Here is a 24,206-nt window from a genome sequence, read left to right as displayed (position 1 = left end):
CTTGAAATTTGAACTGAGTTTTTTGGGGCCAGGTGTTACTTAGACTGTGGTGACAGATAATAGTACATATTGAAACTATGCAAAACGGAGACTACCTGCACTGTGGTTTGCGTGATAGACGTTTGGAACCTAAACTTATCTCTGGTTGTTTTCTTTTAAGTTGCAGTTAACAATTATTCCTTTGCTAATGAGCCTATCTTATTGATACTCAAGCTACAAAGAAAACACTGAAAATATTTGAACTGTGTTTTTCCTACTGCATACTAAGTTTTGATTCTCTGTGGGGTTTTTTTTTTGGTGTTGTTTTTAGATCGCATTTCAAAAGAGTCCAGCAAGGTTTTTGAAGATGTCCTTGAAAGTTTCTGTTCAATCGATTGTATTAAATCCCAGTTTGAAGCGTGGCGTTCAAAATACTACACATCCTACAAGGATGCTTACATCGGCCTTTGCTTGCCAAAGTTGTTCAATCCCCTCGTAAGGCTACAGCTTCTCACTTGGACTCCTCTTGAGGTGAGTGGCTTCTCTCACTGTTGAAAAGCAATATACTGGACTTCCCCGGTGGCACAGTGGTTGAGAATCCACCTGCCAATGCGGGGGACGTGGGTTCAAGCCCTGGTCCGGGAGGGTCCCACATGCCGCGGAGCTACTAAGCCCATGCGCCACAACTGCTGAGCCTGAGCTCTAGAGCCCACAATCCACGATTACTGAAGCCCACGCACCTAGAGCCCATGCTTCGCTATAAGAGAAGCCACCACAATGAGAAACCCATGCACCACAATGAAGAGTAGCCCGCGCTCGCTGCAGCTAGAGAAAGCCCGTGCACAGCAAGACCCAATGCAGCCATAAATTTAATTAATTAATTAAAAAAAACCAAAACCGTAAAACACTTTCTTCCAAAAAAAAAAAGAAAAGGCAATCAATATACCATGATGCCTTGGACAATTTGAATCTCAAAGTTAGAGATGTAAGCCTCAGCGAAGTGTTTTTCAGGGGAGATAGGTCACCCACAGGGATATAAATGACACATTATCACTGGGTATAATCTTATGATCTTTCCTTTTATGTTCTGTCCCTTCTCAAGAGAACTGTCTCTTGCTTTTCGATTTTTACACAGTGTCTTTCTCAGTCAACTAAAGTTACATGTAGTGACGCTGAGATATGAACATGAATGAATAAGAACTTGGTTCTTTGATTCCAGAAAAACAGAACATCGTGGGAAAGCTCAATGAGGAAGATGTGAAATGGGACCCTGAACTAAGTCAGTGGTGATGGAAATCAGGAGGATGAGATAAACTGATAGATTTAAGAGGTGGAATCAGTAGGACCTCTCTGCCTGTTACATAAGGGAGGAAACTCCAGTTGTCTGTATACATGTAGTGGTTCATGTTTAAGATACGGTTTTGGAAGTCACCAGCATATGGATGGCGCCATGGGCATGAATGAGATGGGCTGGATTGAATATGTAAACTGTAACGAAAAGAAGGCTGAGGTTGAAGCCCTGAAAACAGAGGAGAAAAATCTAAGCTCTGGGAACCATTCAGCTCCCAGCTCCTGATTGCTCTTTGCCAGACCTTGTGGAGTCCCACCCTGTGCATGTGTTTCTTAGTGTCCAGCAGAGGCTTGGGGACACTTTGTGTGCATCTGGGAGCTCTCCTTCTGTGTAGCTCCTTCCTCCGCCCCACAGCTTCTAGCGTTCCAGCCTTCCTGGACTTAGATTGTCTCCTAACTCAGCAGGACTGCTGTCCTTGCAGTTGCCTACCCCGATCTCCTCTTCTGACCAGGAGCTCACCTCACTTGATTCCGTTTGTTCAGGGCTCATAGTCCTATACTGCCTGTGGTCCACTGTCTGAAAATAGATGTTTCGTATATTTGTCCAGTTTTTAGTTTATGACTGAAGGCTAAATCCGGTTCCTGTTACTCTTTTCATGACTAGAAGCAGAAATAGCCACTATTTTAAATGTTTGGGTAACCTTTTAAATATTTTCTAGGCAAAATGTCGTGACTTTGAGAATATGCTTTGGTTTGAATCTTTGCTGTTTTACGGTTGTGAAGAGCGAGAGCAAGAAAAAGATGATGTAGATGTTGCACTGTTACCTACCATTGTGGAAAAGGTGATTCTCCCTAAACTAACAGGTAGAGATTACTGAATTGAACATTCAAACACATTGGGTTTTTCAAATCTATTGTTAGAGGAGTTTTTAATCAGAGCATATTTTCTCATAGAAATTACATTATTGATAATAAAGTTACCACCAGACCCAGAGATGGCTAAAGGGTACCTATCTTTTAACTTGGGACTTAGAGACCACCTTGGGGAGGGCCTGGAGTTGGGGGCAGTAATTGATCCACAGGCAAATTTCAGGCTCTTAAGGACTGCCTGAAGCAAAACTGAATACACAGTTTCATGGGGGATATGCATTTTTCTGGGGAGCAGTTTCATTACTTTCATCAATTTCTCACAAAAAAATTAGGAATCATTGACATAGGGACCTATTTAAAATATTGATATTAAAAATAAAGCTCAAGTTCAGTTAGAAATTCTTGATGCTGGGACAACATCTCCTAGGATATAGAAATCCTGCTTTCCCCAATCTTTATTTTCACCAAGAAGCAGAAAATAATAGGAATCTGTCCCCTCGCCACATGTGCCTAATCTTCAACATTCCCACGGTTAAGAGGACAAAGAAGACTGAAGCTTACACTCTAGAGGAAGAAAAAATCATGATTGGTGTTTCTAAGTTGGGGACTACTTGACATCAGATTTAAGTCAGCAGCAATTTATTCCGTATCTCAGTACATTCTGCTTTTTTTTTTTTTTCTTAATAGTGATAGCTGAAAATATGTGGGACCCCTTTTCTACAACACAGACTTCAAGAATGGTTGGAATTACTCTGAAATTAATAAATGGATATCCTTCAGTAGTGAATGCGGAAAACAAAAATACACAGGTAATTTAATTATTACCTGTGAAAGCCTTTTTTTAATTTTTAAAAATTTATTATTTTATCTTCTCCTTTCCCTTTGAAAATGAGCAAGAGTTGAGAGAATGAGTGGTTATATTCTGAGCCAACGAGAAAATCTGATTCTCCCACTTGAGGCGTCTGTCCTTTATAACCCGAAATATACAAAATATGAGATAGTAGTTTTTAGTTTCAAAATATCGATGGGGAAGAATGATGTAATTAGTCTAGCTAGCCTCTCAGTTGTACTGTTTTCACCCTCCTCACCACCCCACCCCCATTCTCAATCGGACTAATCACACATCCCTTGAAGACCTGTATTTTTTTCGGGAAAAGAGAAACTACTGGAATTGGGGTAACAGTTGATCATTTAAATGGTGAAACATTTAAGTAGCACGTAAAATAACTAGGTATTGTTTTATAAAGTTTCAATCGCCGCTTCCCGCACTGAACATTCTTACGAGCTATTTAGATAGGAGAGAGTACTCCTTATCGTTGTTTCATTTTCACTGACCTCGTTTTGGGAGGAACCAGATTACAGGTCTGATCTTAAATCTTTATATAGTAGGTTAAGAGGTTGGAAGATTTCTAAATGGCTTTATTGCTTGGTAATTGATGAGGGCTGAATGAAAAGTCGTAAATATTAAAGGCCTTAGGACCTTCAGTGGGGAAAGTTAAAAACTTTGAGATGCTGTTCACTCAAAATTGAATACTCTATATGATTTGGAATATTGCTTATGTTTATTTACTAAAATTTAACTTTTACCATAACCCTTATTAAAATGCATGATCTATTTTTAACTCTTTAGGTGTACCTAAAAGCGCTTCTGTTGAGAATGAGGAGAACTTTAGATGATGATGTATTCATGCCCTTGTATCCCAAAAAGTAAGTAACTCCTAAGAACATTAAAGGTGATAATATTCTCCATTATTTTTCAGAGAAGACTTCTTAAACTCTGGAAAACTAAGCGTAGCTTGAAATACAAGCTTTACCTACGTAGTATAAACCTGTAGCCCAAAGAGAGTGGCTCAGTGGGGAAATTGCTCCCTTAAGCAGCATAATGCAAATAGTCCTCCCTTAGTATCTCACAATAAATTGCCATAACCTTTTAAAATTATCTTCTGGATAATGCCTTAAACAAACAAATTATCCAGAAGATAATTATCTTCTGGATAATTATCTTCTGCATTTGTTGGAAAATTTGAAAAATTAGTTAACTTCTTATGTTCACCTCTTTTACTTACAGAAATCTTCTAGGAATCAGATGGCATTTAACACACAACTTTGATCAATGATGTGTTTCTCTTTTTTTCTTAGTGTCTTGGAAAATAAAAATTCTGGGCCTTACTTGTTTTTTCAACGACAGTTTTGGTCTTCAGTTAAGGTACGTGTCTGTAGGCTATCTAAAAGAGTTCAGATTTTGTTTGACTTCATACAATCTAATTTTATTCTAAAAGTTTATTCAGGTTTGATGTCTGCAGAGGTGAAAATGTATTCTGAGTTCCAGTAAGGTCCAAACTAGCCAACAAAATGCCTTACTAAACCACAGCAAATGGAGTACCAGATACTCTTCTAAGTTGCGGAAATATAGCACTGAATTAAGATAGAAGTAGAGCCTTCGTGGCGTTTATAACCAAGCTCAATTGACAGTAGCAAATAAGTAATCTCAGGTGTGATGAATTTTGAAAAAAATTTGAAGTTGTGTGGGAGCATATGACAGCGGGGCCACAGATACCTTGATGGATGAGTCGCAGAAGAGTCCCTTCCACCCTGAGGAAGTGATATTTAGATTATTGGTTGGCCCTGAGCTAAGGGAGAGCAGGGTATACTAGAACGGAGAAAAGGCCAGGGTGGCTACAATTAGGGAAGAGACGAGCAGCTCAGATGATATGGGAGCTTGAATTTACATGTAGACATGTAATCACTCCCTAAATCAAGATGTATATCACTCCCATCATCTCCCCCAAATTCCCCATGCCCCTTTGTAGTCAAGCCCCCCCCTACAGCCTGGCCACCCCTTTTTATTGTCCTGTCGTTTTCTTTGTAAGAATGTCTTAGGAATGGAATTTTATACTAACTAGCCTTTCGAGTCTGGCTTCATTCACTTCACGGAATGCATGCGTGATTTTATCAGTGTTGTCTCGTGTTCTCTCCTTTTTATTGCCAAGTAGTATTCCATCATATGGTGGATATACCACAGGTTTTTTTTGTCATTCCCCGACTGAGGGACACTGGATTGTTTCCAGTTTGGAGTAATTATGAATAAACCTGTTTGCACACAGGTTTTTCTGGGTATGTAAGTTTTCATCACTTGGGTAAATACCTAGGCAAAGCTGTTTTCTAAACCAACAATATATTAGCGTTCTAGTTATTCTTCTTTCTCACCACTCACCACCCTTGGTATCTTCAGGGTTTTTATTTTTTTTTAAGTCATCCTCCTAGGTGTATAGTTGTGTCTTGTTATTTTTATAATTTGCATTTTCCTAACAACTGATGATGTTGAGCATGTTTCCTTTTTTTCCCTCTTTTTTAAAAAATAAATTTATTTATTTATTTTTGGCTGCGTTAGGTCTTCGTTGCTGCTCGCGGCTAGCGGGGGCTACTCTTCGTTGCAGTGCGCGGGCTTCTCTTGTTGCGGAGCATGGACTCTAGGCACGCGGGCTTCGGTAGTTGTGGCGCACGGGCTTAGTTGCTCCGCGGCATGTGAGATCTTCCCGGACCAAGGCTCGAACCCGTGTACCCTGCATTGACAGGCAGATTCTTAGCCACTGCGCCACCAGGGAAGCCCAAGCATGTTTTCATGTGCTTACTTGCCATTTGTGTATGTTCTTCAGTGAAGTATCTGTTCACATCTTTTGCCCATGTGGTAACAGTCTTAAAGAGTGCAGAAGTTCTTCATTTTGATGACGTCCAACTTATTTGTTTTTCCTGTTATGAGTTGTGCTTTAGGTGTCACATCTAAGAAATCTTTGCCTAACACAAGGCCACAGAGTTGTTTTCCTATCCTTTCTCCTGGACGTTTCACAGTTTTCGGTTTTCCATTTAAGTCTGTGATCCATTTTGAATTAATTTTTATATAGGGCATGAGGCCTTGAAGTTCCTTTGTCCCGGCACGGTTTGTTGAAAACACTATCCTTTTTAAAATTAAATTGTTTTTGTACCTTTGCTGTGGATCATTTGCTCTTATATGGGTTGTGGAAGGGTTTTTAGTAGGGAAGTGACGTGAAAATATTGCCCTTTTTAACATATTCTGGCCTCTGTGTGGGGATAATGAAATGAAGTAGGTGAAGACAGTAATAATGAAAATGGAAATTAGTACTTGTTACATATTCACTGTGTGCCAAGCACTGTAGCACAGCCCTTTACGTAGATTGTCTCATTGAATCCTCACGGCGGCGCTATGAGCTTGGCCCTGCTGATGGGGCAGGGCGGCACGGAATAACCTGCCCGGGCTGATCCCTTTGTTAAGTGGTGGAGATGGGAGTCTAACCCAGGCCGGTCAAACTCTTGAGCAGGTCTTCTCAGCTGGGTATCGGTGGAAGAGTTAACACCTGATGCCCTAAGGCCTCCATTGCGTACGCGACTAGGATGGTACTAGCTCGTGCCATCCTTGGGAAGATTACGTAAGGAGTCACTCAGATCACTTTCTGTAGGCTTCAGTTTTCTCGCAGAGCCCTGCTGGAGAAAACCTGGGCCAGAGCCGTTGCTCGTAGTCAGTTGAATCACTGCAGGGCCCGCAGAGAGACGACGGCAGCTTCGATCTGGGGCACGGCAGCAAGGACCGAGAGGGGGGTGCAGACTGGGGAGAGGTGGGCTTCGACAACTCGAGGGAGAGGTCAAGAATGACAAGGCTCACGTAGGCCCTGGCACGATGGACTTGTTGGATAGTGTTGCCATTTTCTCAGATGAGAAATACTGGGAACTTAGAATTTTATGGTGGAATGGGCGGGGACTTCCATTTTATATGTGTTGAGCTTAAGTAGTTCCAACATCGAGGTTCATGAAGTCTGGGAAACATGCAATGTGGTAGTCAAAAAGAGAATTTCCATCTTTTTGCAGGGTCATAGGACTGGTTTAGGCATGATTTTCAAGGGAGGATATTTATCTAAGAATCATCATTTGCCCACCAGTACTTTCTGTTATGATGGAAAATGTTCTGTATGTGCATTGTCCACTATAGTAACTACTAGCTCCGTGTGGCTATTTAAATTTTAGTTAACCTCAGTCATTATCAGAAATATTCAGACCCTTCAAAACTGCTTATTAGTGCTTCAGCAAGACATGGTCCAGGGTGTTTTCATAAGGTGTTTTATTGTGTAAGTAATTTACTCTGTACTTAACTTAATTGCTTTACATTGCCTCTCAATTTCTTTTCCTTCTCGAAAAACCAAACTTTTAGTAACAAATCAGATTTGTGGTTGCCACGGGTGGGGAGTTGTGGAGAGATTGGGTAAAGGGGATCAAAAGGCACAAACTTCCAGTTGTGAGATAAGATACGTTCTGGGGATGTAACAATGTACAATATGATGACTGTAAGGAACAAGAGTGTGCTGTATATTTGAAAGTTGCTAAGAGAATAGGAAAAAGATTCGTAACTGTGTGAGGGGAAGGATGTTAGCTTATGGTGATTATTTCACAATATATATTTAAATCATTATGTTGTATGCCTTAAACTGACGCAATGTTACATGTCAATTATATCTCAATAAAACTGGGGAAAAAATAATTTTTATCTTCTTTCTAGCTCTTAGGGAATTTTCTTCAATGGTATGGCATTTTCTCAAACAAAACTCTTCAGGAATTATCAATAGACGGTTTATTAAATAGATACATTCTCATGGCTTTTCAGAATTCAGAATATGGCGATGACAGCATCAAAAAAGCCCAAAACGTGAGTGAGATGACACACATTGTAGTTTTTAAAGCATACGAGTTAAGATGGATGAAGAGATTTGAGAATTTCATGAAAACCCCTTTGATTATCGAAGTTGGTGTGATGTTGACAATCTCCCCTTAGCGTTTTTTATATAAAAAGTTGTACTGTTATATATGTGTATATTTGTCCTTTTATCCATCTATCTATATCAATATTTGTATAGGTATTAATAAAAGTTTTAATTGGGGATAATTTTTAAACAATTGAATGAATGCTATTTTAAGTGTTACTAAAGAAATGGTCCTTTTCTCATTTAAGAAATAATTTTAGTTAATTTTTTTTCACTTCATATACGTGAGTTACACAGTTTTGAAAATTTTTAAAACTATTTTTTAAACAATCATATGATTAAAGAAAATGTGCAAGTACAGTAGTTTTTCGACCTAACCACATCAGAGTAATTCTCTGACATTATACTCCCTCACCCTCAAATAGTTTTGTGTCTGTTTCCTATCAACATGGATTTTCTTGTACGTGATTACAATATGACCATCAACATCAGGAAATTAACATTTATATATTACTGTTACCTAATCCTTAGGCCCCTTTTCACGTTTTATCAGCGATCTCAATAATATCCAAAGGAACTGGCAAAAGAAATTCCCAGATCATCCTTTGCATTTAATTGTCATGTCTCTTTAGTCTCCTTTAATCTGGAAGAGTGCTTTATTCCTTGACCTTCATACCTTGACACTTCTGAAGATGATAAGCCAGTTATTTTGTAGAAAGTCCCTCGATTTGGGTTCGTCTGATATTCTCTCATGAATAGATTCAGATTTTGCATCTTTGTCAGGAATTGTCCTAGACCTCATTAGTGTGAGTCCCTTCAAGTTGACCTCGGTGACCTTGTGGCATGTCGTCTAATTTGGGGGGAGCACTTTCTTGCTTTCTGGCGCACGATGTTCCAGGCTTATCTTGTACCTGCTTGGCCCAGCTCTGGAATCAGTTGTTTCTCCAAGCATCCCAGGGTTCTTTGGTGGGGAGCTGTCTCTACCCACTGGCTGCTTTCTCCCGGGTGGGAAAGAGCCTCCCCTTGCCCGGGTTTTGGTACCCCATGCCAGGTTGCCACCGTGCCCTGTTCACGTCCTGCTTGGGCTCCTGCCCTAGGCTGGCCCCTCCAGTGTGGTGCCCTCTTCACTCCATTCTGGGCCAGCACGGCTCCTCCTGCCAGCAAGGATGCCTACTTACTGAGCTGTTCAGCATGCGGAGAGGCTGCAGTTTGGTACTTACACTATACATGTTTTTACATCAAAAGCTGCTGATCAAAGGACAGTTCAGTTCGTTTAGCGCTTTCTGGAAGACTGGGAAATGAAGCAATTGGTTATCAATTTTATGTCCCTAATTTACTTAAATATTGGAGAAGTTATTTGTCTTTTGCTTTGAGTGTCTACATATTGAAGTTTAAAATTAGGGTATATCTAGGTGTATTTGTATCGTTTATATAGAAAATCAGGTTTAAAAGAATATCCCTTCTAAGTAATTAGGTATATGTTGCTCAATAGCAAGTCTTCTAGTTAAATACATTATACGCATTATCTAGACTCAGCTTTTAGATGCTTTAATTTATTTTTGTTTTAACTGTTTACATCTTTCTTCTTCATAGGTGATCAGTTGTTTCCCCAAGCAGTGGTTCATGAATCTGAAGGGAGAAAGAACTATTTCTCAGTTAGAAAACTTCTGTCGATACCTTGTACACTTAGCAGATACAATTTACAGAAACAGTATTGGGTGCTCTGATGTGGAAAAAAGAAATGCAAGGTAATTATTTGTAACTATTGAATGAAACAGTGATCTAGAGTCTTTAGTTGTTAGGTTTAGTATTATTAAAATGTTTTCAGGGACTTCCCTGGTGGCGCAGTGGTTGGGAATCCGCCTGCCAATGCAGGGGACACGGGTTCCAGCCCTGGTCCGGGAAGATCCCACATGCCGCGGAGCAACTAAGCCCGTGCACCACAACTACTGAGCCTGTGCTCTAGAGCCCAGGAGCCACAACTACTGAGTCCACGCGCCACATCTACAGAAGCCCCCGCGATCTAGAGCCCATGCTCTGCAACAGTGGGGGCCACCACAGTGAGAGGCCCACGCACTGCAAGTAAGAGTGGCCCCCGCTCGCCACAACTAGAGAAAGCCCATGCATAGCAGCTAAGACCCAACACAGCCAAAAAAATAAATAAATATAAATAAACAAATAAAAAGAACCTCAAAAAAATTAATTAAAAAAATGTTTTCAGTAGAGATGTTTATATTTTACTTTACTTTTTATTTTATTTTGATTCTTTTCTTTCTTTTTTTTAAAATTAATCAATTTATTAATTTTGGGCTGCTCTGGGTCTCTGTTGTTGCGCGTGGCCTTTCTCTACTTGCAGAGAGCGGCAGCTGCTCTTCGTCGTGGTGCGCAGGCTTCTCCTTGGGTGGCTTCCCTTGTTACAGAGCACAGGCTCGAGGCGCACGAGCTTCAGTAGTTGTGGCTCACGGGCTCTAGAGCGCAGGCTCAGTAGTTGCGGCACACGCACAGGCTTAGTTGCTCCGCGTCATGTGGGATCTTCCTGGACTGGGGCTTAAACCCATGTCCCCTGCACTGGCAGGCAGACTCTTCATCACTGTGCTACCAGGGAAGGCCCTATATTTTACTTTAAATTGTAAACATTGACTTAGTATTGATAAACCTACCAAAAATACACATTATTTTTTTCATTTTTACAACTTTTACCTAATCTTTTTTCAATATGTTATTTATGAAGATATTAAGGGAAGATTTCTGGTAAGTGAATCATTGCCTTTTCTGTCTCCTCCCTCGAATAATTGGGGAAATCTCAGGCTCTTAGAATGTCATGGATCTTGGTCTTTGGAGGTTCATTTTACAGATATAAACCCTAGAAAAGATAGCCACTGAAATCCAAAGTATATTGAAGGTTGTATCTCAATTTTGAGATGTTTGTGCTCTATGTTGAGTTTTTCTATATCCATATCATGGACTAAATCATCACTCATGATTTATGGGGAGCAGCTTATACATATTTTTTATCAAGGTTTCAAGGAAGGAATGAACAAACAAACCATTACCCCCTTTTCAGTACATTGTCTTGGGTGTTCATGGAATTTGGGGGTAGATCTCTAGCATAAAAAGTAAGTAATAGTAATAATAACAACTAGTACCATTTGGAAGAATATTTATTTTTGATTTGTTTTTTGTTTTTTTGGCCACGCTGCATGGCTTGTGGGATCTTAGTTCCCAGACCAGGGCTTGAACCCAGGCCCACCGCAGTGAAAATGCCGAGTCCTAACCACTGGACCACCAGGGAGTTCCCAAAGAAGAATTTTAGTTTTTAAAATTTCATTTCATATATTCTTCCTAATGTCAGAGTTTCATTTTCATTGTGATCACACCATTTGTCATACCCCATAACAAAATCATTTTCTTTTCCCCTGTTCCCCTTCCAGGAAAAAGAACCTTATTTTCTTGAGAGAAAATTTGCTATCTTTTATAATAAAATTAAAAGCAAAGTAGATAGTAAATACTTCAGTGGTTAAAAAAAGTCTTTGCCAGGTGATTTGGGGGATTTTTTTTGGGCCACACTGTGTGGCTTGTGGGGTTTTAGTTCCCCAACCAGTGATCGAACCCCCAGGCCCTTGGCAGTGAGAGCTTGGAGTGCTAACCTCTGGACCACCAGGGAATTCCCTGGTTTATATTTTTATTTCATCCTTAACATGTCATTTTGGTGTTGGTTGTTATTTATTGGCACTAATATTTCTTCTCAATGTGTTGTTTTTTACCAGATAAATCCTATTCACTTCACTTTTTTTAAAACTTTGATTTATATATGTAACAGTGTTTTTGTTTGGGAGTAAATATCAACAAAGAGTATTTACTTTTCTAAGGAAAAGAATTTCAGCAGCTGTTTAAGCACCTGCCGTGTGCAGTGCACATAAAGTAGGTTCCACTTTATGAGTGTGAGTCACAAAATCTTAAAAATTATAATCCTTCCCTAAAAGGTACTTACTACAATTTTGTAGAGAAGAGACAGCTAATAATGTCACATTGTGTGTTGTTTCTCACAAGTGTTTCAAACTGTTGTAAATGTTAAAAGTAGTTCCTGGCAGCATCACGTGGGAGCTTTGTTAGAAATGCAAATTCTCAGGCCCTGCTCCAGACCTACTGAACAGAATTCTGAAGGTGGGGCCTGGGATCTGTGTTTTAGCACTCTTCTGGGTAATCCTGATGTATGCTAAAAGTTGAGGATTACTGAGAATGACTTCTAGCTGGGTGATGAAAGAAGCCAGGTTATACTTTATTAGTGAATTTTGGAGGAGTGGAAGTTACTCTGGATCTTGATGGATCGGTCATGAATACCCACAAATATAATTTGTGTTCCAGGTGTATTCTAGGAGAGCTAGGACTCTGGTTTGGGAAGGAATGGGAGGCAGGGCTCTGAAGTAGTTAAGTTAGGCAGTAGAGTGCTTTCTCTCCTTTCTCGGTGTTAATGAAAATCATGGATCTGAATGAGATTTTGGGGTGTTTTTATTTTTGAAAATGGGTCCTCTGTTTCTGGGCATTTAAACATGGGCAGGTTTTTTTTTTTTTTAGTATGGACAGGTTTTTTTTTCCACATGCTGTAACCTGCTGATCTGTGTTTCCTTTCTTCTCCTTTAGGGAAAACATAAAACAGATAGTAAAACTCCTTGCAAGTGTTCGAGCTCTGGATCACGCTATGTCTGTTGCAAGTGACCACAATGTGAAAGAATTTAAGTCTTTGATCGAAGGAAAATAGATCTATGAGACTGAAAAGAAGCCTATTTGTTCTAATACCATTCCCAATGTAAAAATTTTGTATATATGTAAAGTTTCTTAAACTGTAAAATATTGACTCTTGTTTTAATACAAAGAACATTATTAATATTCAATACTGTGTCCTTAAATGCGATTTCTTCGGAATGAAAGGAATTCAGATTATTTCTAGGAAGTCTGTGAATGGTTTCCTTACTGCCTGTCATACTTTGTTTACAGAAGTATTTTATATGGTCATTTAAATTAACCCTCTCAGCTAATTGTTCTCTGTAAACAACGTGTGCAGTGTATATTGTATAATTATGCATATATATATATATTTATACCACCATGGAGTTACTTTCACACTGGAAATTTGTGGTGTTTTTCTACAGAGTAATAAGCCTTTTAACAGCAGAAAATTATTCAATAGCAGATTGTCTTAGGGAAATTACTACACTGTTGCCACAGAAGGGCCGGCAAGTGACTAAGTATTCGTCCCCTTTTGGTTAGCAGTTGCTATCACTGTAGCTGTGCTGCCTTAAAATTGAGAGTTGAGTGTGGACTTAGTCATTGGTGAATGGTGAACTTTTCTTCCTTGAATTAGCATTACAGTCAACTGTACGTTTAATGTGAGCTCTAAATAAATATATGCAACATAGGTTTTTGAAGAGAATGTAGAAGTTTCATTTTCGGAAATAATCGATCCACAACCTAATGCATGGTTTGGGGCTGACTGTCCTGTCTCATTCATGATTTTACTCCCTGACCAGCTTAAAAAAATACATGCATTTGAATTTTAGTAATCTAGCATTATATTTTAAATCTCACATATGTGAGTTATGATATGCAATAAAGAACACGCCTTGCTGATTAGCTACACCCCAAGCAGTTTAATATCCATGGTCTTCTGTCATGTTTATACCATGTTGTAAATATTCAGAGAACTTGTTTTAAAGTTTATGCTTTCTGATTCTGTGATTTTCAAAAGGAGCTTTTTGGAAATTAAGGACTATTGTTTGATAATTATATATGTAATTAAGCTTTAGCCAAGCATTAAATTAATTTTTAAATAGAACCTTTGTTGTATTTGGCTGGCGACTAATTTTAGTTGGAGCATTTCAAATGATTCATTTAGTGAGACTATTAGCATGTGTGCCCTTGGTCAAGTCAAATAATATTTAGAACAGTGTCATGCACTCTAATTGCTCTGTCAGTTTTATCTTTATTGTAGGATCATTGCTTATCCCTACAGATTCATTCTGGATGAATTTTTTGTTACAACTCAGTGGCCTACTAAATAGAATTAAAATAGAGCGCTTATTCTCAAATGGACTAAAACATATAAACTCGCATATATATATGACATGCACATCATTTGTGCCTTAAATTTGTGTTTACAAATGCATTGAACCGATTACTTTTCCTATATCTGCTTTTAAGGACTCTTGAAGTAAACTCAGATTTTTCATCACGTGAAATCCATCAGGCTAGTTTACTTTCAGGAATGAGTTTGAACACCACGCTAGGACCTTGATGTAAGGTGAACTTAGCATAGAACTGTGCATAAAACAAGTGGTTTTCGTTCCACAACCCGAAGTTTTTTATTCCTGAAATAGCTAAAGGACATTCTTTCTTAGGAAGGAAATTGTCAAAAGATAAATTCAGAGGGTGACATTTTAATAAAGCTGAGGTTTTGTCTTTGCCATTTTTTTCTTTTGGCGCAGCCTTCCAGAATAGACGAGGAAGGTTTTTGAAAAGGAAAGTTATTTTATCGAGACAACATAAACCATAGGCATAAGGAACTGTAACTGCTGTTCTACCAGGTGAGGATGGTGACCCATATCCTCATTGATGCCATGGTGTCCTGCGTAGACCTGCAGCTCCGCCTGAGGGCTTTCGCTTGGCCTGTGCTACAGGCTGGAGTGTCCACTGCCTACTGTCCCTGGGAGCAACCCTCAGCCACAGTAAAGAGGGGGGACGATAAATCCCCCAGTGCGTTCGTTCAGGTCACCTGGGGAGCAGTCTCTGAATGTCGGTACAGTTCGAAGAAAGTTCCAGCAAGGCTGACAGAGCCCTCGGTACAAAGTTAACGATTCCGAGGAGTTTCATGTCTCCAGGAGCTGGCCTGCCTTTGTATCCCACCATGCTCAGTCGCTGGTGGAGAGCAGTTCTCGGGGAGCACGGCCTGTACAGCCAGATTCTTGTAGAAAATCTAAGGCGCGATTTCACGTCTACCACACCGGCTTCCTAATCTCATAGGAAAACAGTTCGGTTTCACATCATCTCCCAGAGGGCGTCCTTTGATTTGAACCATGGTTGTCTGCGGTGATAACCTCATCACCCAGAACTGGCCGAGAATTTCACCAGTCTTGAAGCAAGGACTCTCCTCGTGAGAATATACTAAAATGTAGAGTTCCCTAATTGTTTTAAAGACAGGTTTATTGAGGGGTGAGTTATAAACTGTAAAGTCCACCCTCTGTAAACGTGTATAGTTCAGTGAGTGTGGACGAATGCCTAATTCTGTTTTAAATGCTAATTTCCCTTGAACTGAAATCCTCCTAAAAATGGTCAGATGTTTTAGAGCTGCAAAATACAATATGAAAACGTCAGTTGCTCCATTGTAGTGGTTCTTTACAGTTACAATAACTCTTCTAATTTCTAACACTGTAATATCCATATAGTAAAGGGAGTGTTGCTATTCCCTGATTATGGCAAAGAACACTTTGTTCTGTGGTGTCAAGTAAATGAAAATGAGAACAATTAAACTAGCTATGGGTGTTAGGTTCACAGCTGCTGAGAGTGACTACAGATCGCCCAGCAAAGGCAGACAGGCTAAAAATTGTTATACGGAATTGGTATTAGTAGGCAGTGTTGACTGGCCCATGGTCTGCTTCTGGACCTCCGGGCCCCAGTAATTTGTACTGGCTTCCTCCCAGCCCTGTCAGCGCTAACTCTAGCAGAGGCTCAGAGGTTAGAATCATCCTGTACAATGAGAATGCCTAGCACAGAGTTTCTCAGAATGTATACTGTGGTCCACCAGTTCACGGGCTCTTACTTTAAAAGATCTTTAGGAAAATGAGACTTAGATATAAGACATGACACCATCAAACTCCTAAAAGAGAACGTAGACAGAACATTCTCTGACATAAATCATACCAATGTTTTCTTAGGTTAATCTCCCAAGGCAATAGGAATAAAAGCAAAAATAAACAAATGAAACCTAATCAAACTTACAAGTTTTTGTACAGCAAAGGAAACCATAAAGTGAAAAGACGAACTGGGAGAAAATATTTGCAAATGATGCGACTGACAAGGGCTTAATTTCCAAAATATACAAACAGCTCATACAACTCAACAAAAATAACAACCCAATTGAAAAATGGGCAGAAGGCCTAAATAGACATTTCTCCGAAGAAGACATACAAATGGCCAACGGGCTCATGAATAGATGCTTAACATCGTTAATTATTAGAGAAATGCAAATCAAAACTACAATGGGGTCCTACCTCAGACTGGTCAGAATGGCCATCATTAAAAACAAATCGACACATAACAAGTGCTGGAGAAAGTGTAGAGGGAAGGGAACCCATCTGCACTGTTGGTGGGAATGTAAATTGGTGCAGCCATTACGGAAAACAGTATGGAGGTTCCTCAAAAAACTAAAAATAGAGTTGCCATGTGATCCAGCAATCCCACTCCTGGGCATATATCTGGACAAAACTATAATTGAAAAAGATACGTGCGCCCCAATGTTCATAGCAGTGAAGTAAGTCAGAAAGAGAAAGACAAACAGCATATGACATCACATATGTGGAGTCTAAAATACAACACAAACGAACTTATCTATGAAACAGAAACAGACTCACAGACATGGAGAACATAGACTTGTAGTTGCCAAGTTCAGGGGGATGGGGTGGACTGGAAGTTAGGGTTTAGCAGATGTAAAAACCATTATTTATATAGAATGGATAAACAACAAGGTCCTACTATATAGCACAGGGAACCATACCCAATATCCTGTGATAAACCATAATGGAAAAAATACGAAAAAGAATGTATATATGTGTAAAACTGAATCACTTTGCTGTACAGCAGAAATTCACACAACATTGTAAGTCAACTATACTTCAATAAAATACATTTTAAAAAGAAAGATCTTTAGGACAATGTACCTTATACCCCATGCTTGATAATTCAAAATACATGGTAAATGATAAAAAGTTTGACAAATCCTGTAGAAACCATTTTAAGCTACTTTACAAAAGCACTTTGACCATGAAAACTTACCTTTTACATGTACCTTTAGATGTTGAAATTCCAGAGGTGCCTGCTGCTTAGGGACCAAGAGCCATGTTGAAGAGTGAACATCCTACAGCCCTGATCTCAGGAAAGCCAAGACCTGTTATGGCTCTGGTCCTTTGATTTCCACAAGAATCCTTGTGTGTCACTAAAACAAACCATCTTAATTCTCTTGACGTGGTTTCTTTTTCCAAATGAAAACTATTTTTGTCACATACAAGTTCCTTGTTTGCTCCAGTTGCAATGTTCTTAACTCTGGTATGTGTGAGCAATTTTTCAGTCTTTGAAGTTACTGTTTGTTTTATTCTCACAATGATTCTGCTCTCAAACTTGCTATATTTTTGACTGACAAAATTTCTATTTTTCCAGTTTAAAATCTTGTCCTTTACTATGAACTTATTCAAAGCAAACAGCTAACGCTATTTGTAACCTACTGTTGAGTTGCCTCTCAAGACCACCATTTTCTCTTTAACGAGGAGTCATCCTTGCCTGTATAATAGATCTCTGCAGATCCTGATATGAAGGTTATCTCTAGTCTGTGTAACCTGAAAGAAAGCTATTAAAGATAACTGAGGGCTTCCCTGGTGGCGCAGTGGTTGAGAGTCCGCCTGCCGATGCAGGGGACACGGGTTCGTGCCCCGGTCCGGGAAGATCCCACATGCCGCGGAGCGGCTGGGCCTGTGAACCATGGCCGCTGAGCCTGCGCGTCCGGAGCCTGTGCTCCGCAACGGGAGAAGCCACAGCAGTGAGAAGCCCGCGTACCGCAGAAAAAAAAAATAAATAAATAAAAAATAAATAACTGAATCAGGCTGTAAACATTCCCCAAATTTGCCAAATGCTTTCTAGTATTTTTGATAAGGAAATCCAGGAAAAGTAGGCCCTATTACTAATTTACATGGTGAATCTGTCAAAATTCATAGCCTTGTAACATATGGTATAATTTTTGTCATTGGGATATTCATTTTTAAATTAATAACTCCCATCATTTACTGGGTACATAAGTGTTTTTGACCTAAAGAAACATCAAATACATGTTTCAACCTGATACAGGGAATTGTCCGTAGGAGAAATAATTTGGTCAAAACCCAACATTTAAAAATCATGTTTTTGTTTCTTTGTTTTCTTTGCGGCATGCAGGTTCTTAGTTCCCCCACCAGGGATCAAACCCGTGCCCCGTGCACTGGAAGCACAGAGTCTTAACCACTGGACCGCCAGGGAAGTCCCTAAAAATCATGATGTTTGCCTTCAATTCATCGAAGCTATGGGAGCTGTTACCTGAAACACCTATCGGGCTGTTTTACTGATTGTCTGTGGATGCTGTAACAAATTACCAAAGACTGGGCAGTTTGAAACAGCAGAAATTCATTTCCTCACAGTTCTGGAGTACAGAGGTTCGAAATGAAGGTATTGGCAGAGCTATGGTCCCTTCTAGGGCTCTAGGGAAGAATCCTTCCTGCCCTCTTCCAGCTTTTGGTAGCTGCTGACATCACTTGGCTGGTGGCCACGTTGCGGCAGTCTCTACCTCTGTCTTCACACTGCCTCTGGGTGTGTGTGTAATCTCCCACTGCTGTCTCCTTATAAGTACATTTGTGATTGCACTTAGGGCCCACCCAAATAATCCAAAATAATTTCAAAATTCTTTTTTTTTTTTTTTTTTTGCGGTGCGCGGGCCTCTCACCGTTGTGGAGCACAGGCTCCAGACGCCATGGCTCACGGGCCCAGCCGCTCCGCGGCACGTGGGATCTTCCCGGACCGGGGCACGAACCCATGTCCCCTGCATCGGCAGGCGGATTCTCAACCACTGCGCCACCAGGGAAGCCCCCTCAAAATTCTTAACTCAATCGTATCTACAGACTCGTTTTCCCTGTAAATTAATATTCACATGTTCTAGGGATTAGGATGTGGATATCTTTTGGAGGTGGTATTTTTCATCCTACCACAGGCCTCAATGCTCATTGTCAAGGTTCAAGATGGTGTCAGCTCATCTCTGTAGGCCCTTTGGACCTCACTAAGAAGTTTGTGTATACCACCTAACTTGTATTTTAAGTCAGCCAAGCCCAAAGACACTCTTCAAATTTGGTGACAATTTGTCCAGCTATTTTCAAGTGCTGTAATAAAGAAGTACAAATAAGAAAGAGAGACAAGAAAAAGAAGAAATAACGTTTTTAAAAGTCACTAATAAAATGGCCCTCATGTTTTTTAAACCCTGAACATGTGCTCATTTCATGACTACAGTGATCTATTTTGAAAGGGTTTGGCCAGAGAAAACCATAATTCAAAAAGACACATGCACCTCAATGTTAATTGCAGCACTATTTACAATATCCAGGTCATGGAAGCAGCCTAAGTGTCCATCGACAGATGAATGGATAAAGAAGATGTACATATATACAGTGGAATATTACTCAGCCATAAAAAGGAATGAAACTGGGTCATTTGCAGAAACTTGGATGGACCTAGAGACTGTCATACAGACTGAAGTAAGTCAGAAAGAGAAAAACAAATATCGTATATTAACGCATATATGTGTAATCTAGAAAAATGGTACAGATGAACCGGTCTGCAAGGCAGAAATAGGGACACAGATGTAGAGAACAAACATATGGACACCAAGGTGGGGAAAGTGGGGGTGGGTGATGGTGGTGGTATGAATTGGGAGATTGGGATTGATACATATACATTAATATGTATAAAATAGATAACTAATAAGAACCTGCTGTATAAAATAAAATAAAATCCAACCATTACCAAAAAAAAAAAAAAAAAAAAGAAAGGGTTTGGTAAAGCTGTGGCCTTCTACTGACAGCTCTACTAATAAGAGTCCAGTTTAACTTGAAGAAAAGCAGCAATTCAGACCAAGAACCAAGAAACGCTGACCTAAATTTCCTTGGTTCAAAATCCAAAGAAACCAGGAATAGGCAGAACATCTACTTCTAAAAGGGCCTAGCACCGATATTTCCCCGATATTTCCCACTCTGAGAAAGGAGAGGTTCCGAGATCAGCCACACGCAGACGCAGTTGCACAGGAAGTTTTGCTGTGGGCAAGTTTGGTTTGTGGTCCTGACTTCTCTTCAAACTGAGTAATTTTTAACAAGTTAACTTTTCTGTGTCTCAGCTGTCATAAAAAGCAACTTCCAAGCAACATACTCAAACATCAACACATCTTCTGGAGCCATAACCTTACATGTGTTTTTCTGGTGCCTATCTGTCTGATATTCCTTTGAGGCTATACAAGTACTATACCTGAAAAGGCAAATAAGAAAAAAACCCATTCTCACCCACTCCCATTTCATTTTTCTCTGTCCAGTGCAACCTCCAATTGAAATGGGTTCTTCTGGAGGCGGGGGAGGAAAAAAAGCAAGCATGGACCAGTGGAGTATCTTAATGAGTTTAATTCTGAGGCTGCTGTTAGTAACCACTAGCGAGAGGAAAACAGTTTTTCCGAGGAGATAGTACATATTAAATGAGAGAAGTCCCCTCCAGTTCTCAGATCTAAACCTGTGTTTCTGCGTATCTCCTTCTATAAAAGAAGTGGTTTCTTTTCTAATGAACTATAGCTATTTCAGAATCCTGAAACCAGGGTGGGTCCAGCTTCTCTAAAATGGATGAAGAAATGTTAAATCAAGCCACATGACAGGGCCTGGAGGGGGAAATGATCTTGTGCAATACGCAAAATTTAAATTCTGCTTTTGCTGTTAATAAAAGCAAGAAGGGGAAGAGGCGAAGAAAGAGCAAAGGCAAGAGGAAACAGTTTCCCGGGGTGCTGAGTTCTTCAGGTTTTCAATTCCTTTTGACCCTCTGGGTTTTGACTTCATTCCCACATTTAGGTCTATTAAGTGGAAACGGAATGAGAAGTCCGTGGGACACACTGATATTAACCAGGAAGCAGGATTTGTTGAAAAATGGGGATAGGATGAAAGGATAAGATGTCTTTAGTTATGAGATAACACGGTTGGCAGGAGCTACTCGCCATTCAGGGCCGACCATAGCTGCCCCGGCCTCAGTACAGCCATGTTGGAAGTCTGGAGATCCTGACTGGGACCTTCCACTCCACTGTGCATACAGCCGAGCACTCTTTTTTTTTTCACACACACACACACATTGTATTTTATTTTTACAAGAGATAAATAAACTGACACCAAGCGTTGTAAATGGATGACAACAAAAGCAACAACGATTGCAATTACCAGACACGAAACACACTCACGCTATGTCATAATATTGACGTTCAGTCCAGTAATCCTCCATTGTAACAGCTCCTTTACTTTGCAGTGAAAATTGATTTGTATATTTTTTGCCTCTGAGTCCTTGTGGGATTATTTTTTTAAATTCAAAGTCACAAGAATTATAATCATCCTCATCAGTTCACTCAGTCCCATGTAATTAATTAATTTTTTCATCTTGATCTTTTGTTAAAACTTTCATGAATTCATCAGTTTTCCATTAGAGTTCTGAAAATGCTTATTCATTCAGTTCAGCAGTAGAGTCAGCTACCAGAAACCTGTACTTGTCAGAGTCTTTTCCACGAATTCCTTGAAGATGAAACCCTTTTACGGGAACATATTTGCAAAAGCATCAGAGTACACCCAGAATTGTCTGTAAATGACAAAAGACTTAAAAATGACCACGGTTAAAGATCTAATGAACGTTCATAATAATGCAATTGACAAGGAAAAGTAGTTATTTCTGAGATCTACATTTTACGAGCACTCTTTTTTAATAGTGCTCCTGAGAGCTCCAGAGCTCACCAGAAGAAAAGGCAGCGAACAGAGTTGTTCCAAAGCAGACATTAGTTTTTCTTCCTGCTACCTACCCAGGCGCTCAGAATAAGAACTCGGCGCTGTTCGCGGTGGGACACCATGGACAGCTCTTCAGGCGCTGCCCTGTTGCCCAGCGTCCTGACTGTCCCGAAGCCTCCCCCCAGCCAGTTAGGCCGGTGGGGGAGGCAGGGGGTGGTCCTGACACCCTTCTTGGGCACCTATCAATACCCAGCCCCCAAAGCTTTTCCCCTGAGTCCCTCTCCGTGGTTGGTAAGTTCTGAAAAGCCCACGCGTGGGGCCCGGGGAGGCCGCATCCTCCCTCTCCCGGCATCCTCAGCGGTGGGACCTGCAGCTGCAGCTTGGAGAACACGCCGCCCGAAGAGAAGAAGGTAGCTGCGCGTGGATGCGGCGGGCAGCCACGGCTACCTGGCCAGCAGACGCGCCCAGAGGGGGCGGGACCTCCCACCGACGCCCCGCCCATCCCCGCGAGGGGCGGGCCTTCCGCCCCCGGCCGCGGCGCCATGCGGAAGAGATGGGCCTGCTGAAGCGGAAGTGACGCTTCGGGCGGCTGTGGCGGCGGCGGCGGCTGCGGAAGAGGGAGGAGGAGGAGCCGGAGGAAGAGGTGAGCCGCCGGCTGGTGAGGGGGGGCGGGGGGGAGCGGCAGCGGCCAGACGCACCGGCTGCGGGGCGCGCGGGCCGGCGCTTCCTGAAGCAGTCTCCACCTCCGCAGCCTGGGCGGGAGCGGTGAGCGGCGACCGCGGGCAGCCAGGTACTGGAGGGCAGGCGGGGTGGTTGGGAGACCACCGGTTGTGCGGGGCACCGCGTCGGGCTGGGGACAGAGGTGACAGCGGCTGTCAGCCTGCCCGCGGGAAAGGCACCGAGTCGGTTTGGGCGCCTGGTCATCTCTTCTGGCGTATAATGGAGGGATCGGGCTGCTCCGCACTTCTGTCCCCCTGGGAAGGAGCCGCTTTCCGGGCGGTCGACTGCCGGGAACCCCCGAGGAGCCTCGGTCCGGTCCATATCCCGACTCGTGACTCTTCCCGAGTGGCCGTTCATATCCACTGGCTGCTGCCTGCGGACCCTCAGCCGGCGGTGCCCTGGCGCTGGGCTGGAGGCGGCGGTAACCTGTACCGCTGCTCTTGCCCTTCACCGCCGCCCCCGGGAGAGCCCGTTGTGTCGGATAATCCTTTCCCTTCTCTCGCCCCCTAAGGCGCTTTGAATCAGCCTTGTTAACCTTCCTTCGCACCTACCCCTTCTTGCCCCGCAGAGGATCGGCTTGAAGTTTCCGAATCGTTTCCCTTTCAACGTAGTTGACAAATTCTGAAGCAGGAAGCTGATAAACAACTCCGAGCGAAATACGCTCAAAATGTTTCCTTTTGGTAAACATTAAGTAAAGGGGAAACTCATCTTCACCAAACCGTTCATGGACTTGGAGTGATAAAACCCTGTCTTGCCTTGCTGTGAGAATTGGTAGTTTTTCGGTAAAATTAAGTGACGACTTATCTTTTGGAATCAACCATTCTCTCCCCAAGCTCCCCCCCCCCTTTTTTTTTTACCACCCCACCCCCCATCAAAACCTGGCAGGGAGGGACTTCTGGATGCCTTGCAGTCCTTGCTGCAGAAGGAAACATTAGCTTCATTTGCTTTGCTTTGCTTGGTTTTCCCAGGGCTGCCTCGGAAGAAAGGAGAATGGCGTTCAGCAAAGGATTTCGGATCTATCACAAATTGGATCCTCCACCTTTCAGCCTCATAGTGGAAACCAGGCATAAGGAAGAATGTCTCATGTTCGAGTCTGGGGCTGTAGCTGTGCTCTGTAAGTCATCTCTCACAGCCCAGCTGATCAGGGTCTGTTTTGCTTGAAATAATTCCGATTCAACCATTTTTTTAAAGAAGACTCTGATACGCTTTTATTTCCTTTTAGCCAGACCTTATTTTCTTTGAAACTTTTCTTTTCTTCCCCCACTGCAGGTTTTTGTTGGGGGTGGGGGGTGCGGGTTGGGTACAGATTTTTGCTTTCTTGGGCTTTTCTACTGCTTCTCAAAGTGAATCTTTCTTTCCAAAAAAATTATGGTTGCAATGCATAGCGCATCATATAAACCTGTAAAATGGCTTGCTTGACAGTTTTGCTGTAATGAACAGCATTTCTTACAGGCCAGTTGTAGTAATGGACTATAAGAGTATTTATTTAATATTGTTGGAGGATTGTATGGTGAGGCGCTTACATTTTCATTAAGAGGATTGTAAACAACCTTCAAAGTTTCATGTAAGGTAGGTGATTGATTTCGTATTGTTTAGGAAACTACTCTGATAGTTTATTTTAAAGAAAAGGACTACTGCAGCAAAAGAAAAATAGTAGATTAGTAAGGCTTGGGTTATTTTGTGGGCAGATGGATGAAATTAAAACTAAAAAGATTAGTTTGAACCATTACACTTGGTAATATAAGATTTCGTCTGGTAACCTCAATTTGGGATTATTTCAAAT

The 24,206-nt window shown here is 41.3% G+C and overlaps 2 protein-coding genes across 22 annotated transcripts in view; both read left to right on the top strand.

Moving 5' to 3' along the window:
- Nucleotides 1-13,740, top strand: part of PAXBP1 (PAX3 and PAX7 binding protein 1) — a 35,145-nt gene extending 21,405 nt beyond the window's left edge. Inside the window, exons 11-18 of one of the 2 annotated variants that reach the window (XM_059065665.2) lie at nucleotides 311-510; nucleotides 1,989-2,133; nucleotides 2,827-2,948; nucleotides 3,770-3,846; nucleotides 4,279-4,345; nucleotides 7,706-7,852; nucleotides 9,501-9,655; nucleotides 12,549-13,740. In XM_059065665.2, coding sequence (XP_058921648.1) covers nucleotides 311-510; nucleotides 1,989-2,133; nucleotides 2,827-2,948; nucleotides 3,770-3,846; nucleotides 4,279-4,345; nucleotides 7,706-7,852; nucleotides 9,501-9,655; nucleotides 12,549-12,666 — 1,031 coding nt within the window. In that variant the 3' untranslated portion in view covers nucleotides 12,667-13,740. Of the gene's footprint in view, nucleotides 1-310; nucleotides 511-1,988; nucleotides 2,134-2,826; nucleotides 2,949-3,769; nucleotides 3,847-4,278; nucleotides 4,346-7,705; nucleotides 7,853-9,500; nucleotides 9,656-12,548 lie in introns of those variants that run through there. The other variant, XM_059065666.2, reaches the window with a different exon arrangement.
- Nucleotides 13,741-22,085: 8,345 nt separating this feature from the next.
- The window catches only part of SYNJ1 (synaptojanin 1), an 88,353-nt gene continuing 86,232 nt past the window's right edge, over nucleotides 22,086-24,206 (top strand). For 17 of the 20 annotated variants that reach the window (XM_067035014.1, XM_067035017.1, XM_067035023.1 and 14 more), the window contains exons 1-2: nucleotides 22,360-22,493; nucleotides 23,392-23,537. In XM_067035014.1, coding sequence (XP_066891115.1) covers nucleotides 23,414-23,537 — 124 coding nt within the window. In that variant the 5' untranslated portion in view covers nucleotides 22,360-22,493; nucleotides 23,392-23,413. The other 3 variants (XM_067035022.1, XM_067035016.1, XM_067035008.1) reach the window with 1 other exon arrangement.

The sequence above is a fragment of the Kogia breviceps genome, chromosome 5, assembly GCF_026419965.1.
Source record: "Kogia breviceps isolate mKogBre1 chromosome 5, mKogBre1 haplotype 1, whole genome shotgun sequence".
Lineage (NCBI taxonomy): Eukaryota > Metazoa > Chordata > Mammalia > Artiodactyla > Physeteridae > Kogia > Kogia breviceps.
Note: the sequence above shows the minus strand (reverse complement) of the source record. Positions and strands in the feature narration are given on the sequence as shown.